The sequence below is a fragment of the Triturus cristatus genome, chromosome 2_2, assembly GCF_964204655.1.
Source record: "Triturus cristatus chromosome 2_2, aTriCri1.1, whole genome shotgun sequence".
Classification (NCBI taxonomy): Eukaryota; Metazoa; Chordata; class Amphibia; order Caudata; family Salamandridae; genus Triturus; species Triturus cristatus.
Window position 1 is genome coordinate 1,124,807,787 of NC_140582.1, and position 22,077 is coordinate 1,124,829,863.

General features: G+C 42.3%; 1 protein-coding gene across 3 annotated transcripts in view; it reads right to left on the reverse strand.

The window, feature by feature from the left end:
• CTNNA2 (catenin alpha 2) overlaps positions 1-22,077 on the reverse strand; it is a 3,048,772-nt gene that overhangs the window by 552,922 nt on the left and 2,473,773 nt on the right. For all 3 annotated transcript variants that reach the window (XM_085642663.1, XM_085642662.1, XM_085642661.1), the window contains exon 12: positions 2,703-2,903. In XM_085642663.1, coding sequence (XP_085498789.1) covers positions 2,703-2,903 — 201 coding nt within the window. The remainder of the gene's footprint in view (positions 1-2,702; positions 2,904-22,077) is intronic.

Genomic DNA, 22,077 nt, shown 5'->3' on the forward strand with positions numbered 1-22,077 from the left:
CATCTAGCTCACCCACTGAGGTTATTCAACACTTGATTAACCCCAGCAGGGTCAGGGGGCCTAACATGCTTTTGGCAATAGAGTCTGCCTCCCATGCCAAAGATAGTGCTGCCATGAAGGCTGGCACTCCGCAGAAGCTACTGATAGCTGCTAAACAGTGCTAAAGTGCATATGCTCTCTGTGTATATTGTAATTCTGACTAGTTATCGATAATTGGCATAATTGATTTGCTGGTAAGTTCCTAGTAAAGTGAACTGTGTTTATCAAGGGCCTGAAATCAATTGCTACTAGTGGGCCTGCAGCTCTAGTTGCGCCACCCACGTGAGTAGTCCTGTAAACATGTCTCAGGCCTGCCACTGCAGTTACTGTGAGTGTAGTTTTAAACTGCCATGGCGACCTGGCAAGTGTACCCACTTGAGAGATACTAACCTTTCCTTTTACTAGATGTAAGGCACCTTTAACGTAGGCTTAAGGTACCTCCATGGGCAGGGGGCAGTATATGTGAGCAGTAGGACATGTACTGGTGTGTTTTATATGTCCTGATAGTGAAATACTGCCAATTTCGTTTTCTTTGTTGCAAGGACTAGCATTCCTATAGGCTATCATTGGATATACATATGGTTTATACTTACCTGCAAAATATTTCCAAACTCATGGTAAAGGTATTCTTTTTAAAGGCATATTTGTGGTAAAAAAACATAGCTGAAAAGACTTTCATTGCAATACCTTTGTCATTCTAAAAATTCTGTTGTAAAGCCATTCATTGTAATGGCATTAGGAATTCCGTCATACATCAAGCCCAAAAGGTAGGTTGCCTAGTCTTTAAAAGTTGTGCATACAAAAATGTATTGTTGGTATGTACATACAGTGATGATTCCCAAATGCTATTTTCACTGTAAAGAAATGCAGCTGTCCTATGAGTAAAGGTTCAGGATGAACTTACCTACGTTTGGGACAAGGTAATAGAAAAATTCTAAACTATTTTTAATTTATAATTTATTAAAACCCCAATTCACAGGTGAAGTTTAACTTTTGGGAAAAGTTACTTTTACAAAATTAGACTTTGCCTGGCTGAACTTCCAGTAGGATAATTAGCGGGCGCTTTATAAATCAATAAATCAAATCAAATCAAATGAAAGCTATAGCCTGCTAGAAGATGACAAAGCCAGTGCTCCACCTTAATGAGGTGTGAAAACTACTCCCAGAGAAAAAACAATTGTTTAGGGTTTTTCACAGTAATACCTGGATGTGAGGTATGTCATACATATCAGCTCAGGAAGGGCAGCTGGGGAGGGTTCAGTAACTTCACTAACTTAGCAGGGACCAGTACCGCCTGGTCAATCATGGTTCAGTGCAAAGTGGGACCTGGGGAAGAGAGGTATTTTGTCTGCTAGGCTCCATGCACCATCACAGCTGAAAGAGAGCAGGTGCCAGACCTAGTTTAGTGTAGCTTTCCCTAAACGCACCTCTGGCTGGCATACAGGCCCCCTTCAGGGGCAGAAAGATTTTTCCATGTTGGATTTGCCTCAGATAGTTTGCAGTGAGGCAAACAGGATGTGCTGGGGAAAAAGTGGAAAGGGCTGCCCAGTGACCTTTTACTCATTTGTTAGGACGTGTTCAGGAGGCATCCACACCTACTGGCTAGTGAAATCTACAAACTGGCAACTCACCTAAAGCTCATTAGAGCACTTTCTGGACCTGCTGAAGGGTGGAAGAGGACTGGACCTTATGTTCGAGATCTGTGTGGAGACCTTAAATACTGGACCTGTGCCAACTTGAACCTAAGACCAAGAAGTGAACTTTAAGGGTCACTTGGCTGACCTTTGTACAAAAGAATGCATGTGGTCTTTTTTCTGAAGTGCCCAGCTGACCTGGACCATGTACTCTGCTGAAGGCCTCAGCTGGAGTGAGTCTTGGCCGCCACGTCTTATCGATGAAGTCCTGTGTACCGCCAAAGAAACTAAGTGGACCTGCGCCAGAAAAAAATGCAAATGCAGATCACGTTGCCTATCCCCTTCGTAGAGTTGTATACTATTTGTAACTCTGCAATGGGAACATCAGAGTCCCTGCACCCTGTTGAAGGAGTCCTTTCATCGAATTATATTTACTGTTTTTAAATCTAGACACACACAAACAAGAACACACAAACACATATTCCACGTTTTTGCACTCATTTATCACGTTTTATCAATCATGCTTCGGTCTTAGTCTTGCGTCTATAGATGACGATTTATAGTTGGAAAAGATTGTACTCCCCTTTATAATATTTCAATGCACTTACCCTGCTCAAATGTACCATCGAAAATTGTTCAATTATTTTGTAATCATACAATTTAATAATTCATGTGTTCTCACTGTTAGATAGCCTCAACATGTGGAAAGAATATATATTGTAACACCCAGCAAGCATACAGTCTACTATTGGTTCATTCCAGAACATGGACACATAAAATGGCAATTAATTAATTGTGATGGTAGCAGACTGTGCAATATTTTAATTATTTGCATCATTGCAGCATTTTTCCAACAAATTCTATTTTAAAGAGCAGATGCATAAATAACACTGAAGGCTTTGAGGCATAATGCTCATTTAGTAAGTGCTTTCTTTTTATATTTGTTTTAGAATGAGTCTCATTGTGCCCCTGGAAGCACAATGTACCAACATAAGGATATCAATAATGTGTTTTTGCAATCAGACTTGCCTGTCTCGGAGAGTAACTTTGTGGCTTCCAACACCTTTTCTGTGTACACTCCAGCCTCGTAGTTTTCCATCTCTGCATTGATGATGTGAATGACTCTGGCTGCACGACCTCGAATTGCTCCTGCTGTTCTGTCCAGTGTGTCGACGTCCCCCTCCTGCAGAGCTATCACACACTTATTTACGTCTTCCAGGATATGGTTTTCTGCAGCAGAAAGAAAGTGTTCATGTTTGCTATTGAAAGGTGAATGAGTAAACACACTGGCAAGATAACGCTGCAAATGTTCGAAGGCCAGGCAGATAAAAACAGGAAAGCAAAGTGGCAAAGTAGATTCTATCTCTGTAATCAAACCGAGCATGTATGCAGTGCCTCACTTTAGAAGGTGAGCAAGAACAGCCATCTAGCTGTCTACTAAGGCATAGCCCTTAATCCCAGTGCAAAAATGCATACATTATAATGAGCATTCTCCAAAAAGATAGGCTAATGCACACCCTTGAAAAGGGAGGGAACTCATACAGCCCAGAAAGCTAAAGGGCAGACAAAGGGAACGATGGAGAGGACATGTAAGGCGAGGATCAAATAGCCTGACCAGACCTATAATGAAATTCTATAATATAAAGGTTCATCAGGCACATCCTACATGTCCTTCTCTGAGAGCTTGGCCCAATAAAGGTCGATGATGCAGAGTGCTGCCAGTCACTGCCAGCAGCTCTGCAGTTGCTGTCATCATTAATCTACTGGCCTTCGAGAGCTACTGGCCCACAGTCGTCAGGACAGTGTGAACGTGCAAAGGCATACTACACCCAACAACTCTTAATCTACTTGTAGCACATGTTGAAACAAATGTTGGATTTCCAAGCACACCAGTTAAGTGATTGCTTTCCAAAGGTGATTTGCCCACCTTAGTAGCACAACTGATGGCACATGAGGCCTACTCTGTCACTTCACAGCATTAACTAAATGTTCAGATAGTATGTCATGATCCATTTACACAGGTGCGAACAATTGCACATAAACAATATCCATTCCACAGTGCTGTGTATGTAAGTCTTCCTTACTGGCACACTTACAGTGCTTAATGTGAGGTAGGGGATTCCGGTGCTCGGCAGAGGCTCTTAATTGTCTACACCATTGCGCCTGACAGTCTGCCACAAGGTGGTGCTGTCTGGCTATCTTAGAGACTACCACAACACCAGTTAATTATTAATTCAATATAAATTAAGAATTACTATTACCTGCCACCCAAGCCATTCTTATAGCTTTGGGGGCCTGAAATAGTCAGAATTGTCACAGTTGTAGGAGTGTGATGCGTAGCAGTTGTGTTGTTACTATCATTGGCAGCATGGCAGGGTCATGCTCCAGTGGCCCCCTGACAAGAGCCCTGGCACTTATTTTTTTTTTACAAATTATGCACTACATACTTCAGTACTTCTCATTACATAAATTCTAGCCCACACGTGTTTCGTCTTGTCCGTTTTAAGACATTGTCTTCCTCAGGGCTAATCAGTATCTACATGTTATATTCAATCACCATGAGCTTTTACTTGAAGTTATTATTATTTGTTATTTGTCACTGTGTTTCAAATATGTTTGTTTTGAATGTGAATATTATGTGTATCCTACATCTGTCTTTGAGGATTCAAAAACAAAATGATTAAAAAATGAATTGTACAGGGCCCACCCCTTGCATTACTAATACTTTTAGAAAGCTGCCATTTTCTACCTTATCCATTTAGTGCCTGTAGCCTGTCTACGGTGACATGGGAGGGTGTAGCTGACAGTTGGGCTTTGTATATTCCTCCTTCACAGCCTAACACAATAAGGAGTTAAGGTCCGCCTGGATGGACACTCACTGGCAGGATGGGGCAGAGGAGCTGGGCAGAGCCAAACTTACACCTGAATGTATGTGTGCTGCCTCCACACAAAGGACTGCATACCGCCTGTAATTAGCATACCGCCTGTAATTAGCATAGAGCCAGGATAAGGAAGGGAGGATGCCTGGGGACTTCAAAGGGAAATCTCAAGAAGGGTTCCCTTACTTCAAAGGCACAACTGGATATAAATACTGGACCTCGGACACCACCACTTCAGTATACTTATGGAACTGTGGATATGCTGCCATAAAGAAGGACTGCTGTGCTGCTTAAAGGACTGTCACTCTGCTGGACTGCTGCTCTGAAAGAGCTGCTGCTTGTTGCCCTCCTTCCTGGGTAAGAAGGACTAGACCTGCGTATCTTGAACCCAGAACCCAGAGTGAAGCCATGGACTCTCTCATCTGTGACTGTACCCTGCTAAGCGGTGTCACCTTGGTCCTGGAACCATAGAAGTATGATTAAGGTGTTCTAGCCTCAATGGATCCAGCGGAACCGATGCATCTCCTCTGCTGCACTGCAAAAACCTGAGCAAAATGAATGCACTGCCACTGATGAGTCAATTGGACCCATCACAAAGACTGCATCACTGCTCTTCGGAACCACTGCATTATCCTGACTGAGTGACACATCTTCAGCTCAAGCCCTAGCATCCCTCATTCATGCCAGCCTCGATGAAGTACTCCACATCACAGCCTTGCAACTCTTCAGAACCAACGAATTGCCCCAACTGCGTGCTTCATTCTTAATGCCAGGCCTTGCATTGGAAGCCCTGTTGATAAGATTCTCAATGGTGACACAGGCCTTTGCATCGCAGCCTGGCCGAATGGCAGAACCGACGCATCTCTTTGGCTGTGCGATGCATCTTTGGCACGGATCTATGCAACACTCCACAAACCAGGATTTAAGGTACTTTGCTCAACTGACCTAGCTGGGTCACTATAGCTGACCTGTGCTCTATCGTGGTTGGCATGAACTTGTGACTTTATCCCGGTCCATGGCAACTAGATATTTGCAGTTGGCACTTTGCGCTTTTTTGCCCTATTTTTCCTTACATTTTTTTAATTGAATATCTCTGGTTCTACTGATTTGATTTATGTCGTTTTGGTCTTGTTTTATTTATTAAATGAAACTATTTTTCTAACTTGCCGTGGGATCTTTGTATGTGGTGCTTTCATTGTTTTACTGTTTGAAGTGTTGCACAAATACCTTACACATTGCCTCTAAGTTAAGCCTGACTGCTCTGTTCCAAGATACCAGGGGGTTGAGCACAGGATAATTTGGGGTTGGCTTCTCCCTCACCCTGACGAGGATTGTGGTTTCTGCTTGACCAGGTCCCACAGCCTAGCCAAACAGTAAGCAAATGCTTACTGGTGTGAATGAAGAAGCAATCAGGTCTCTGGGGGAGGTCACCACAGGGGGTTTCTCTGAAGTAATTCTTGCTGGAAAGGAACCAGCTCTGACTGGAGGAGTGTGGCTCTTAAAACTGCTTCTTGCCATTACTCTGCTCACTGAAAGATCCAGTTAGTGCTGGAGGGGGGAAATGGTGTTCTGACCCACCTTCTCCATTTTAAATCCCTGCACACGGAAGACCCTTTGAGAAGCAGATGAACTACACAAGGGATGGACCAGCTTAAAGATGAACCCCTACCAGGAGGGTAAGGGACTTACTCTGGGCTTGTGTCTTTGGATTTTTGTTGTACTTTGTCTGTGGAGCTAGTGGTGCTAGCTCCCCATCTCCCTTTTAGGGTTAGTAGTGGGTGGACTTGCCGGGTACTCGGAAGGAGGGGGCTGCCCTTAAGCTTCTATGGACTGGCCCTGACTGTGGGTGTCCTAGGATGGGGTACCCCCGAAACCTTCTGGATGCAGGCACACAGAAATTGTGGAAAGTCTTATAATCTTGGGGAGTGCAGGCAGGGATGTCAGCCTTGCCGTTGGTGGGGCAGCTCTGCAGTAAAGTATCAAGAGCTGGCCAGGATGACTTGTAGTTTTTCAGCTGGAAGGGGCTGCTACTGGCTGTATAGAAGCAAACAAACTGCCCAGAAAGAGGCACTTAAGAGTTGGAGGCTAGGAGGACTCACTACAACATGTGTAATCGCTGGAGCAAGAACCAGCAACAAAGTAAACCCAACCCCATCTAAAATAGTAAATTGTGTCAGAGACATCTTGAGTGTAAGAAGCTGTTTGCGGGAGGCCACCTCATTGTTCCTGTCATGTCCCTTGCTGCTAGTGGAGCCGCTGGCCTAAAACAAGCACATTTTTGACCAGCGGTGTTTGAAATATCCATTGAGCAATCAGTGAGCAGTTAGGTCACCAAACAGATGTGGGTGGTGTTGCACAATTAGATATTTAAATCCTGCCATTGTGTGAAACAGGAGAAGTCAGAGGCTTGCTTCTTCTGGAATGAATGTAGGTGCAGGGCCAGATTGCAAGCCAGGTCCTGCACTCAGAGACCATTTCCAAAGCCCAAATCCAATTCAACTCTAGTTCATTAGGCTTGATCCTGGCCACAATGGCCTAGCCTAATGCCTTACCCTGCACACAGAGCATGAAGCTCTGTGTCCCGCCCATATTAACTCAATGCTGAGATGTACCTATGTCAGTGATCTAATCAATGATGCCATTTGGGATATATCAATGATGTCAACTATGAAATTATTTTAAACAGAATCAATCAAGTTATGTGTGAGATCATGAGGCGTGACTTCCAGGTTGCAGATATTATAATATTTAGTGAATTTCATTGATTTCCCAATTCTTCATTATACTGCCATTGTGTGTCTTTGTGTGTGTGTATTTGTTTGTTTAGAGGCTGTGTATATTTCGGAAGCTCTGCACCTAACTTTGTAGTTTAGTCCTATGCAGTAACTCAAAAAACCTATGCGGTTCACGCAGAACAAAACCATGTAAGGGGCATTTCCCACTCCTATCAAAGCCTTGCAATTTTTCTGTTGTTAAAATTCTAGCTGCCAACCTGAAAAAGATGAAGCAATTCGCATTTGCTCGTAAAAGTTCCTCAATTACTTATTTTTCTGTAGCAGGTGCTCTGTTGCTGTCTGTACAATGCATTCAAAGCATTGCTCCAGTTTAATGCAGTCTTTGATCAAAAACAAACATTTTAAATATAAATGTGTGCTCGGGGCAAGGTGACTATGCTCCATAGGTGAGATACATCAGTCCGACACATAGACAGCTGACTGAAGGTGGAGCCTGTCCTCAGAGAGGTCAAAACCTCCGTTGATTTTCTGCATGGTCTGTAGCCTGTGGGCAACTGAAATAACCAGTTCCTGAACGCCTGTGTGCCTTTGTTGATGTGTGGGCGCACGACAGCAAAGTGAATTTACATGTTCAGATGCCTTTTGCCTAAAAACATTCTATATGGGATATCAGAACGTGCAATCCAGTTCTTCCGGTTGATATATTTATTTATTCACAAACTTTATAGCTGCTGCTCTAAACTCAAAGTACGGGAAAATCGCAATATAACATAATAGGTAAGCAGGCCTACTTCAGCCTTGCCATGAATGATACCATTTCGGACCTTTAACAGAAATCTGATTTAAAAAAACATAGGTTTTGATGTATATGGCTTCCACTGGAAGCCACCATAATGACTAACTGGATTCTGTATCCGGTTATTCACTGCTGTGATATCACAACAGTGATGTCACCCAGGGGAAGTGCTCACTTCTCTTTTGCTCCACCGCCTCACATGGATCTCCAGAAAGCCAACTGTGGTGGCAAAACCGTGGTTGGCAGTCTCTCCTGCCTTCTCTCGCATGTACCTGGAAATCCAAGTGTGGTGGCAAAACTGTGGTTCTCTCCTGCCTACTACCACAGCTACATGGAAATCCATGTGTGGTGGCAAAACGGTGGTTCTCTCCTGCCTTCTCCCGCATCTACCTTGAAATCCAAGTGTGGAGGCAAAACTGTGGTTCTCTCCTGCCTACTCCTGCATCTACCTGGAAATCCAAGTTCTGGTGGCAAAACTGTGGCTCTCTCCTGCCTTCTCAAGCATCTACCTTGAAATCCAAGTGTGGCGGCAAAACTATGGTTCTCGTCTGCCTTCTCCCGCATCTACCTGGAAATGCAAGTGTGGTGGCAAAACTGTGGTTCTCTCTTGCCTTTTCCCTCATCCACCTGGAAATACAAGTGTGGTGGCAAAACTGTGGATCTCTCCTGCCTTTTCCCGCATTTACCTGAGGATCCAAGTATGGTGGCAAAACTGTGGTTGGCAGTCTCTCCTACCTTCTCTCGCATGTACCGCATTTAACAAGAGCCACACAGGGCAACTGGTTGCACATGGGTGGTGCTGTTCCTGTGCCAATTGCCTGATGAAGCCATGCTGACGAGCACCTCTAACAGAGCTGCTATCAGTGCAGTGACAACTCTCTGCTCTCAGTGTAGAGGCCATGGATTTTGGCTGGGAGAGGGTGGTAGCGCACAGAGAATGGGGGATTGGACGGCAGGAGACCAGGCAATTTTGTTTTTAGTTTGGGTAGAGGGTGGTGGGGGTGGGTGGCAGAAGGCCAGGAATTTATTTTTTTATTTAGGGGAGGGGCAGGATATTTCGAGAGAGCAGGGCATGGGTGGAGAAGGCCAGGTTTTTGTCCTTTTTAATACGTGTTGCACATGTTGAAAGCAGGGGTCTGACAATTTGGGGGGGTACAATATAAAATTGCAGATAGGTAACACGGATATTTTTCACCTCGGGTGTGAGTAAAGTCATACAAAACTTGAGCTTCTCTTTGCTTGTCTATTTCACTCCTCAGTGAAAAACATCTCAGTTATTCACACTTACACAACTATAATTCAATAGATTAATGCATTTATGGACTTTCCGGAGTGACAAATACCAAAGGGTGAAGAGAAACTTTGCTATTAAGTACGCCTTGTAGAGAGTTAATTCATGCTAACATGGTGTCGAAGATATTTTAAGAGGTAGTGTGACAGGTATGCATAGATGTAGGTCCCATGCTAACTCTACCACTGGAACCAAGCTGCACCCTGCAGAAGAGGCCCACCTAGGCAGAAACCGATCTTGGGTTGCTTGTATTCCAGATCAGTAAGGGCCTGGCTTGGCAGTTCAAGCTGGTCTATTCCTATTTGAGCAGGGCCAAAGCCGATTTGCATATAGCTGGTTCAAATATGAGGTGGCATGTGGGCTAAAAACTGTTGGAATGCAGCCACGAGTTGTTACTAGTGGCTGATATTAATTCAGCATTCCATGCAACACTTGTTTGTATGTTTCATTGTAACACTCAGGATAAAGAGCACTTGCTTCAGCTGTGAGCATTTAAGCGTAGTTATCTCTATGATAACACCAGTAATAAAGTAATAAAGTTCATTAGTTGTGATAGAGCATGAGTGTTAGGCACAGCACTGGTTTAGGATATTCTTGAGGATTATTTTTAAAACGATAACTGTAGTGATCAAGTCCACTCAGTTGAGATGATTTAAGGAGGTTTATTAGAAGATGGTACAAGATCACAGGAAGATTAGAACAGGACCAGATCAGGATCAGTTCAGGTCCAGAGGGAGACCCCACCAGGAGCAGCCAGCAGGCAGCTCAGCCCAGTCAACTGTCCCTTCTCTGACAGATCCCAACATTCTGACAGCATCATCACATTAACATTCCACTTGTGGTAGAATAGCATTGGATTAACATTAGCAGGATATAACAATAACAAAGTGTTGTAATATGGAAAAAGTTGATGCTGATATGAAAAATGATACATTCATTTATGTGAATGAGATAGCATCATTATTTAACAAATTCACCAGTTGTAAAATTCACATCAACCCGACTCGCAAATAAGTAGTCAGGCCAGCACTGAAACCTAGGGCCATAGGCTATTAATTGACAGGTTACAGTTGCGGTGGTACACAGCCGGCAGGCAAACACACAGACAGGAAACCTTTGATCAATCCCACAGATATACGCAGCAATACTACAATTGTCAAGGGAGATTGGCCCCAATAAAGCGCACATGGCTGGAGGGGTACGTACGCTACTAAAACACTGTAAAGTCAGATGCCACATAAGTTAGGAACATATAGCCAATCAGAAACAGCACACACAGTGATCACTGGCTCCCGATGATGGACATTCAGACACCTTACCCACTGGCCGAATTATGTCCACGCATGATTGACACCCACCTGCATTATCCAGACAATTATTTATGACTCCAAAGGCAGCAACCCAAATTCCTCACCAAACAAGTATCGGAGGAAACATTTTATTGTCTATGATAAACTGCATTTAAGAAAGCCACAGATCGATTGTAAAGTGAGACAGTCCTCAGACCCTATGCCTTTAACATCTCCTGCCTACAATGTTTTATTAAGAGAACTGTTCCTGTTTTGCCAAATGCCTCTTGTTTTTATAAGGTATTTCATGTTCAAGCAAAGTTTCGACGAGCAGAGTCAGTAGCTGATTGGTACCTCGGACACGACTGCAGCAAAAGGAAGGGGAACTCATCAGCACGATTCACATTTGGACAGCAAGGAATTGATTGGAAGTTCTGCTGAATCCATTGGGCGAAGGTCTGTCCAGAAACAGCCGTCAAAGAGGGTAAGAGCCTACGTCAGAACCCAATCTTAAAGCATCTGGCAAACAAGGGAGAAGCTTAAAAAGCTAACCTAAGTGCCCTGCCACTGACAGAATCTGGCAAATTACCAATTTTATATGTCCTAGCTGAGTAGTTGTAAGGTGACCTCAGAGGCGATCACATGGAAGTCACCTTTTTCGATAGTCAGCATGCTAGGAAAGGTGATTATTTATTTATAGCACTTTATGGCTCCTAGGACGCTATTTTTGTGATAGAGATATCCTGATTGAGTAGAGGTGGCAGCTCAATCTCATATTTTTAGTCTAAAAGGGTTTCTCACTGCCACTGGTTTCTTAACACCATTGGTATATGAAGGGGGTGAGAGGTGTTTAGTCACTTGGACCACTGGGCGTGACTCAGATGGTACGCTTCCACCCTTGGTGTGATAGGGTGCGATTTGGACAAATAAGTAAAAATATTTGGACCCGGGAAGCAAGGTGTAACCTGTGTGTGGCCAAGAGGGGCCTGTGATTATTGAGTTATACCTTTTTCCATACCTATTACCTTTATACTGGAGCCGATATTGCCAGACTATCAGGCTCACTTAGTACCGAGTACTGTACAGAGCTTCCCCTGGTCAGAGGATAACATGTGCTAGGAGCTTGCTAAGATATTTTTTGACAAAGCAATCATTTTTTTCTGTCAGCTTTTTGATAAATTGGTAATGTGCATATGATGTTATGGTGCTACCATTTATCGTGAATTGTGTATAGGTAATATCATGCGGCTATTTTCCATAGGTTTCATGTTTTGTCATCTATGTTTCAATACTTCATTTGAGGGTGTTCTTATTTCTTGCAAACTGTATTTGGTGTAAAAGTTGATACCGTTCAGATACTGTTTTTAACAATTGCACTTTTTACCTATGTTGCAACCCTTCATATGCAATGTTGAAATGTTTGTATTGAATTGTTAGATGCATCTGCAGATAGTGTTGAACTCATAGCACGGGAAACATTTGAAGTTCACCAAGTACATATGTCCCCATGATTAGACCAAAACAATAACTTCCAAAAAGATTGAGTAGCATATTTTAGCAATCATGAAATATCCCATTAAAATACATGAAAACCAGGTTCCCCACACAAGTATAGAAACTTAGAAACCAAGAATGGCACGCACACATGAAGGTACACACATGTCAGTAACCTGAGAACTTTTGACACTAACTCAATTGAGCATACTAAAACACACCTACAGACTAAACACAGGTCAAAAGAAATACAGGAGAGAGGCATCACTAGAGTTATAGGTCATCTTCGAAGAGACCTAGAGCGATTACCCTACACCACTGATGACAAGCAAGTCATCAGCACCTCCCCCACCGTTAAACAGACAAAATATTGAATTAAAATGATCGACCTCCCAGAATTTCGATGTTGGAATATCGTCATGCCAGAATATCGACAGTCAGAATATCGAGTTGAAGGTAATAAATATAGTTTTTTTAAATATTGATGTTAAAAATATCGTTTTTTAGTTAGTGTTATGTATGTTAGTATTTAATTAAATGTATGTGCTCTATATTTTTGTGTAAGTATTGCTTTTGTGTTTTAATACATGTGTTACATTTTTATAAGTAATTGATTTTTATTTAACGGCATTTTGCTTTTTAGTTCCGTAGCGGGTTGTGGGTTTATAGGGAAATAGGGTGGGAAGTAATTTAATTATAATAAATGTATTAATAATTTTTCGAAGTCATTAATTATTTTTAAATTAAATGTAGCGTTTTATTTCCGTAGAGGGTTGTGGGTTTATAGGGGAATAGGGTGGGAAGTAATTTTAATTATTATTAAATAATTAATATTTTTGTTAATTAATATCTATGTATTTAATAATTTATATTATTAATTGGGATGATTCATTTAATATTAATGATTTATTGATTAGTTATTAATAATTATTAATGAATTGTTCAATATATTAATTGTCTCATTTTTAAGGAGTGTGTTGTGGGTTTATTGGGGAGTGGGGTGGTGAGTAATTTAATTATAATTAATTAATGTATGTTTTTTATTAACTAATATTCATGTTTTTAATATTTTATATTGTTAAATGTGGTTATTAATTTATTTTTAATTATTTATTATTTCGATATTAATAACTAGGATGGGATGTAATTTAATTGTAATCATTTTTTATTTTTTTATAATAATTTAAATTTATTTTATGGTGTTAATTGTGTGAACTAATGTATTTGTTATTGTTTTTAATTTTCTTGTTAATTGTTATTAGTTAATTAATTAATGTTCAATTAATTATGTTGATTTTGTAATTTTTCAATATATTGGTGGTATTGTTTATAGGGGAATATGGTGGGAGGTAAATTATTTTTGAATAATTTATTATTTGTTAATTAATGTTAATTATTTTGCTGCAGTGTGAATACTAGATTATTCCCTTCCGCTATCCAACCCTTTCCCTACTGTTGCATTTGCTGGAGTGGGAATAGTAATTGATTCCCCTCCGCTATCCAACACTTTCCCTACTGTTGAACTCACTGGAGTGGGAATAGTAATTTTTACCCCATTCCCCACTATCCAACACTTTCCCTACTGTTGCACTCGCTGGAGTGGGAATAGTAATTTTCGCCTACCCGCTATCCAACACTTTCCCTACTGCTGCACTAACTGGAGTGGGAATAGTAATTTTTACCCCCCCCACCCCCCGCTATCCAACACTTTCCCTACTGTTGCACTTACTGGAGTGGGAATTGTAATTTTTACCCCTCTGCTACCCAACACTTTCCCTACTGTTACACTCATTGGAGTGGGAATATTTATTTTTACTTCCCCGCTATCCAACACTTTCCCTACTGTTGCACTCACTGGAGTGGGAATAGTAATTTTTACCCCCCCCCCCCTCCGCTATCCAACACTTTCCCTACTTTTGCACTAAATTATTATTTAAAATGTAATTCATATTTTATATATTAAAATTATAGTATAATTTTATTCATTTATATTATTTATGTTACAGGTGTTTGTGTATATATATTTAATTGTGCTTTTTGATATATTTCTAACATGTTATAATTAAATGAAAATATTATTTATTAATTCTTTTAAAGTAACTATATATATTAAATTAGAAACATGCATGTTTATTTTATTTTTAAATTACATTTAATATTTATACATTTTTACATTTACAAATAAATTACAATATATTTTTTTTAGGTTAATAATATTTTTTCCTTATTTTACAATATTTTTTTATTATAAAAAAAACGATGTCTTTACCTTCGATATTTTATACATTGATATTTTTTTCGATATTTTTGTATTTACAATGTTGTAGATAGGTTGTCGATATTCTGGACATCGATTTTCTTGACACGATATTCTGGTAGGTCGATATTGTTGTCGTCGATATTATGTCAGTGATCCCTCCCCCACCATATGTAGGAATGAAAGTGCTTAGGCCAGCTCCCCATGCATTATGCTACCCCAATCCACCAATAGTAGGAGCCGGCGGGCCCCCCACCGAACTACAGACAGTTAGTCTGAAGCATGAGAAACTAACAGTCCAGCAAGCCCACGCAATTTCAGCGCAACCCAAGTCCCTTGAAGAAGTCCGGAGAAGCTCAACCCCCCTTCTACCACGTCTGGCACATAGAAACTCAGCAGCATAGAGAACACACATTGCCACTGGTTCAGGTGAACATACACGAGTGACAGAGAGATTTGTGGTGGTTCTAGAGTGTGACAATCAAGTCAGGGTGAAGAAGGGAGCCCAGTTCTCTGGGAACCGATGACGAGGGTGAGCTACAGGATTTACCAAGTCAAGCAAGGGGGAAAATTGAGAACCAATGCTCGAAGGAGAAAACGCACACACCATGCACGTCTCGTACTAACAACCAAGGTCTGACCTGAAGAGGTACCCGTGGTCATGGTACTCATGAACAATACACCATATAGCTTCCTAACTGGTACTGGGGTGACAAGGTCATGCCTAAGGAAAAGGAATCCCCATATCAAAATACACTACGGTTATGCAAGGGTTCGAAATCCCTCGAACTAGAGATAGGAGAGAGTCATGTGAGAGGACAGCTATTATATTTTCCCTCATCCCCAACTAATCTATTAGGACAAGACTAGATGGCCAAGCTAAAAATGACCATCCAGTTCTCCGACAACGGGTCTATGGCCAGCTCCTCACCTGTAGCTCCTTCCCTGGGACCAGTGCCTTCAAAACACCCCCACATCACAGGTAGACAAGCGGAGACATCATCTGTCGAGTAGACTGCCTTCACTGAGGCAGTCCTGGAGAACGTGAAAAAAATGTCAGACCTCTGCGAATTTGTTAGGCAGTGGGTACGTCACACACACTGTCTCCTACTTGAGGCTGCTAAAAAGGGCAAAAGCCCTCCTAACCAACAAAGTATTTCAGGAGGAAGAAAGTTGTGAATGAACTGCACACACATAAGCTGGGTCCCCTGGGACAATTCAGGAGCCGGGATAAGGTACCAGTGGACAATGTCTGTAACAGCTAGAACCCACGTACTTTTTAAAATGCTGATCTCAGCCCATGCCATCACCACAGTGCCTCCGTGCACTGGAAGGTGGCAAAGACGAGGCTGTCTGGTGCTGTGTGGTGCACTCGCCATGCCTAAGGACCCCTTCTAGCTGTCGAATACCTTACTGGAGTATGTAGAGGCATTAAATTGTACGGCTATCGCAAGAAAATGTCTCACCGATCGCATAGGAAAGAAGGCTGTGAACGGAATGGGCAGGTGGTTACACGCACACCCCACACTTGGACACACAGGGACAACCTCTAAATAGGAGCAAGCCCAGAGAGACACTGCTAAATTGGTCCAACACATATTGAAAAAGACCAACCTCGAGGGGTCCGCTTTGGCCGTGAGTGTACAAATGTCACCAGTCTTAAAGGGAGCTCCATTGGACAACCCCAGAGGGTTTCAACGCAGCTATGGTGGGCAGTAGAGGCCAGGGAGGTTAACAGCAATCAGTCCCTAGGGGGTGCTACTATCACCACAGAATGGGCCATCTGGTAGACAGATGCCGGTTAAAAGAATACCACGAACAGAAATCAATAGACAAGGGCCAGTCACCACAAAACCCTGCCAATGTCATCCATGGAGCCAAGCACTGGAGAATCAGAGGGCGCCCTACACTCAGCCAAAGGGTGGTCCACCATTCGATGCACCCCCACAGCAGGGGCCAGGTGGTTGAACAAACAGGTGGCAGCAACAACCACAGACAGAGAATGGGGTAACAAACTCTGCAGGGTGGGGTAACTATCTGGAGAGTTAGCACCTTTACGCAATCATGATGTCAAAATTCACAGTAAGATAAACCCTGCATACGCAACTACACCAAATCAAGAGAAGGAACAATGAGACAACTTTGGGAATTCACACATTTTACTTGGTTTCAGGAATTCAGAGTGACCAAAGGCTGCTGTAAGTGTTCTGGCAACCAGGGATCCTCAATAAAGTTCGACATCAAAGGCTCCTCCGGGACCCAAGGCCCCACTCTGTTGCTAATCCCTCAGGGCGAGGTTGACTGACTGACCAGTCTGAAAAGGGGGCAGCCGGCTCCCCCAAAAATATTTCACATCAGAAATCAAGATCGCAACGTCCAAAGTCAATCAGGTTGGGTTGCAATCACCAAGTCGAAAGGTCCCCATTCTCGGGCATCTGGCCCGGGACAATATTTCTTTCATGGAGTGGAGTTCCAACCCCATATCCAAAAATATAGAATTCTCCAGCCAATGGGGGCCCCCTTTTCAGTTCTAAAATAAAGCTGTTGTCAGTAGCTGAAACCAGGATCCTCATGCGTCTGGGATAGTGGAAACCCTACATGCTCCACAGTGCACGCACAAACAGCCAATAAGCGGCAAGGCATCCGCATGGCGTCGAGTCAGTTGTTGGGTTCACCAGGGTAACCAGGCTTCCTAGAATTGCTGAAGCAGTCCCAGTTCGTCATCAGCACCCAAAAGACTTGTCAAAACATTTTTCTGTTCCCATCCCTGTTTTGTTCAATTTCTTCAATTTGTTTAGATTTCCAAGGTCAGACCACCATGCCACACACCTCCAAAATAGCAACAAAAACATACCAGTTCAGTAGGAGATCCGAGCCACAAGCCAGGGACAGCAGTCCCAAATGCATTGAAAGCCAACAGGATGTGATTTGAGGGGGAGGGGGTGCCTGGTAGAGTGGGGAATCCCCAAAGTCCATTACAGCTCCAGGCTAAGGTAGGACACCGGAGGGGCTTGCCCCATAAGAGGCCGAGCAACTAACAGATGCCCCAAACCTTGTATGTGCCATCCAGAAAAAAACAGTAGGTGTTGACCTCAGTCACCACAAGACAGAATAGGCAGGGAACAATGAGGCCCATTAGGTAATTTCCACCCCCACCGTGCACATGTAGGTTGAAAGACGCAACTCCATGCGCACGCCAGGCAAGATGCGGTCCTAGGCAGCTAATGGCGCCCATGGAGCACTGGCTAAAACATGAGATGATCCATCCTTATGCTCATGAGACCACCCCATAAATACTTTGCACTACTCTAAGCATCCAGTTATGTAGGAAGAAAGGGGGGCTCAATGGCTCATAAAAGAGATTATTCTGCCTGATGACCAATAACCACCCTTAATTTTTAACTTTGGTAGGATACCCACTTTCTGGTGCCTGACTAAAATTGTGACTAGTGGAATGTGGAGAACACACCCCTAAGGAAAATACAGGAACCCCGGAAAATTCACTGACTATATCGCACATGTAATGTTTCTGTATTAACAAAATTAACTGAGTTCTTATCTAACAGGTCAACAACACAATCTCAGAATCAGAATTTCAGCTGCCACATCAACACCTCAGCATGGATCAGTAGTGTACAAATCAAGATTATGAACTAATATCGTGAACATTTTGTTTGAACTGTTAAAGGGAAACCACAATCACCAGAGGACCACAGACACCTCCTTTGGGGACCCATACCACAATCTACAATGTCCAATGAGAAGTTACGTGTGATTGTATTGTTATGTCCCCTCTGTCTAATATGGGTGATACTCCACTTATTCACTGTCGAGGAACTGGCTACCCAAATGGAGTCTGCTCAAAATTGTCACAGTGTTTGCATAGGGATCTCACCCATATCACCTACAATTACACTAATCCAACCACTAGCATCCCACATGAGCTACACAGCACCCTTTGGCACAACATGTGGTATCAGCACATGACCACAGTGGGCTCCCAAACATCAGCCAGGTCATTCTACATCTGTTCATTAATACTGCATGCAGTAGGCACCGACAGATTTTACTGATCTCAAAAAATGCTTTCTTCACTTATATCTATGCAGAATTAGTGCCAAACTCCAACCCAACCAGGTAGAACCCCACATGACGGCAGTGAATCTGACCCGATACGAAACCAACCCAACAGATTTTTACCTTTTAACCAAGCCTAGTGAGATCCAAACCAAGCTGGACAGGATTAACAGAAAGGGCACCATAGATGAGGATATTGTTTGGTCCGGTTTCCCACAGAAGAGATTCTTGGAGGTAGAAATACCCCCAACTCAATGCACAAACACATTCGCTCCTACCTCTATTTGTGGTCCAAGGGTAGCCCTAAGCATATCTGGGGCAGTTTTCTTTGACAACTAGAGGGCCCCTGACATGAAATTCCTGTGTAGGGACAAAAAGGGGAATGAGTCACACGGGAAGGGTTGAATGAGAGCATGACCACCCCATGTCAGGAAATCTGAGATATCGAGGTGGATGGATATACCTGCCTAGAAGGGAAGGGGCATCCTCTAATTGTACAGAAACTGTATTCCTTGTGTTTCAGTGGTATAGGAACCTTTCCACTGGGTACGAATTAGAACTGCAGCATGATTATGCACATTCCAAATATGCAATGGGGCACCTCCAGTTTCTACTGGCTGTGCGGCGAGTTTGCCTATACTCAGCTCCTGCCTGGATGGAACAGACTCTGATCCCTGGTCATGATACAGACACCGACACAGGCCATTCCCGGAGCAGAACTGTCGGACTTGTACCAGCACCCATTAAGGAAAATGAGACCTTTGCTGCATCAAGCTCGTAAAAAAAGAACTGTGGACTATTTTGGCTGGGCTCATTACAAAGACATTCCCAAGGAATTCAGACTGTTCACTGACATACAAGTTTCGGCAAGAGGGTCGATACCTTTCTTCACTCTGCAGACAAAAGACAACACACGCTGGTTACAAATAACCAGGTGGAAATGCTTAAAATGATGCACAACACTAAGTTCGGCCTTTATTCAGTCAAGGAAGATCGAAGAACAATCTGCTTCATGGTAATGAAGCATCTATATGTTTTGGACGTGATGACCACAGTGGGGGAAGGGGTCTATGCCAAGATTGGTGCTCCATGCTGCACCTTCATTCCAGGGAATGACGGAGACAATGGACATAGACGCTTTCCATTCAAGCACTGCACCACTTACAATGAGACATGCGTGAAGAGGGAAGTGTCCCTGAGCAGGAGTGGTTTTCAAATTCTTTCTCCTGGCTCCCTGAGTGGATCTCTGGTCTGTGCACATCATTGTTGCCAGTTTTCATTGTGTTCTTGTTTTTTGTGGGTCTGTACAATTGGGGACAATTTGTGTGGGTCTGTACAATTACGTAAAAATGCAGTCCACAAACAGGGAAAAATGCAAATAACTAGGAAAGTGGAGGTGGTCGAAAGCGAGCATAAAATACAACAGGCCCTCAATAAACTAACTATTGTGAAGTGTGGGTTAGCTAGGGTAGTTGAAAATTCAACTACGGGGGGAATTTTAATATGGAAAAAGTTGATGCTGATATGAAAAATTATACATTCATTTATGTGAACCAGATTACATCTTATTTTAATAAATTCATCCGTTGTGAAATCCACATAAAACCAGACTCTCAAATACGCTGTCAGGCCAACACTGAGATCTAAGCCTGAGATTACTGATTGACAGGTCACAGGTAGGGTGGCCCATAGCCAGCGGCCAAAGACATGGACAGGAAACCTTAGATCAATCCCACAGATAGGTGAAGCAGCACTACAATGGTCAAGGGAGAATGGCCCATATAAAGCGCACATGGCCAGAGGGGTAGGCGCTTCTAAAACACCATAAAGTCAGATTTGACATAAATTAGGGACATGTAGCCATCAAGAAACAGCACATGCAGTCATCACGAGCTCCCCATGCCATACATCAGAACACGTTACCCATTAGACGCATTGTTTCCACGTATGATTGAGAGCCACCTGTATTATCCATTAGACAATTATTCATGACTCCAAAGGCAGCAACTCACGTTCCTCACGTACAAGGATCCCTGGAAACGTTTTATTGCCTATGATAAACTATATTAAGGAGAGCCACAGATCGATTGTAAATTGAGACAGTTCTCAGACCCTATGCCTGTAACTGATCTCCCGGCCACAATGTTTAATTAAATTAACTGTTCCTGTTTTGCCAAATGCATCTATCTGTCTTTTGTTTTTTCAAGGTATTTCATGTTCAAGCAATAGTGTGTGTATTTGACTAATCCACTGGCTAAACAAATTGTAATTACAAGTATTTTGAGCAGTATCTTGATTACCACTATGATGAAGGTTGAGCAAATGATAAGGCTAGAGGTCACATAATGATTAGATGGTGGAACATTGTCATTTATGAAACAAGCTTAGGATTTGGGGAGAGCATGCCCTTATCAATATGGGCATCCTCCCTTATTGCATTGCAGTAGGCCACTCTGATGTATTTATTATGCAGCAATTTGTCGCATGTGATTTATGAATCCTAATTCACCAGTCATAAGTTGCATGCCCAGTAAAATTTGTAGTTCAATTTGGTCAATATTGGTGGCCAATTTCCATACAGAAAACATGCGTTTTATGCAGGTGAATCACTCAGGGATTTTTCTGAAGGCATTTAATAATAGTCATAGTAGATCTCACATACAGTTGTGGATGTGTGTGGAATGATAGTTTTGCTGTATTGGTCCCTTTCAGACGTCTGACCCATTGGGTTCCAAGTAATTTATTAAATAGGTTTCACTGACAGACTGTAGAGTATTATTAAGAGGTCCAAATTTCCTTAGATGAAAGTACAAAACATCCTTTGCAAATTTTCAGGATTAACAACCTGAAATAATAATGACCTTTTTCAATTAATGTAGGAGTTATATATTTGGTAAACATTTGGTCTTGTTGAAATGTTATGCCATACACTGTGTACAATCTGATGATGTATGTCTAGTATGTGGTTGAGTGCCTACAAAAATAATTGCTCACTAAAAAGAAGTGTTATTGATGTATGCCATGGCGTTGGTGTAAATTTTATGGAGTGGATCTCAGTGGCAGTAATTTGAGTGATCGAGATCAGTGTAATTTGTGTGAGGCATGAGTTTGTCCATCTAGAGTTCTTGTGTATTTGATTAGGAGGCCTACTGTGTGTCAGTTTGGTATCTAAATATTAAGGATTAAAATGCACTTTAGCACCCTTGGATCATGTTTTTTAAGGAGTTCTATTGTAAGACATGATTGCAGACGCTAAATTCAGTGAGAAATGACAATAGCAAATTATTTTTTCTATTACTGACTTACAAGTAAATTAAATGTGGCAAATAGGTGTAGTCCAATTTTACCATGTGTTTAAGGAAAGAGCAAAAGGACTTTTGCATTATTTAGCAAGGGTAAAGTGTACAGTGTCAGAATGCCAACAAAACAAGTTAAAAAAAGTGAGGAAGAAAAGGGAAATAAAGTTTGGAGGAATACCACGCCAAGGATCTATCAGGAGGATTAAGTGATTTGCCTAAAAACGCATGATTTGCGTCAACTAATGGAATTCAAACATAGATCCCCAGCTTTCAGAGTAAGCCACTGG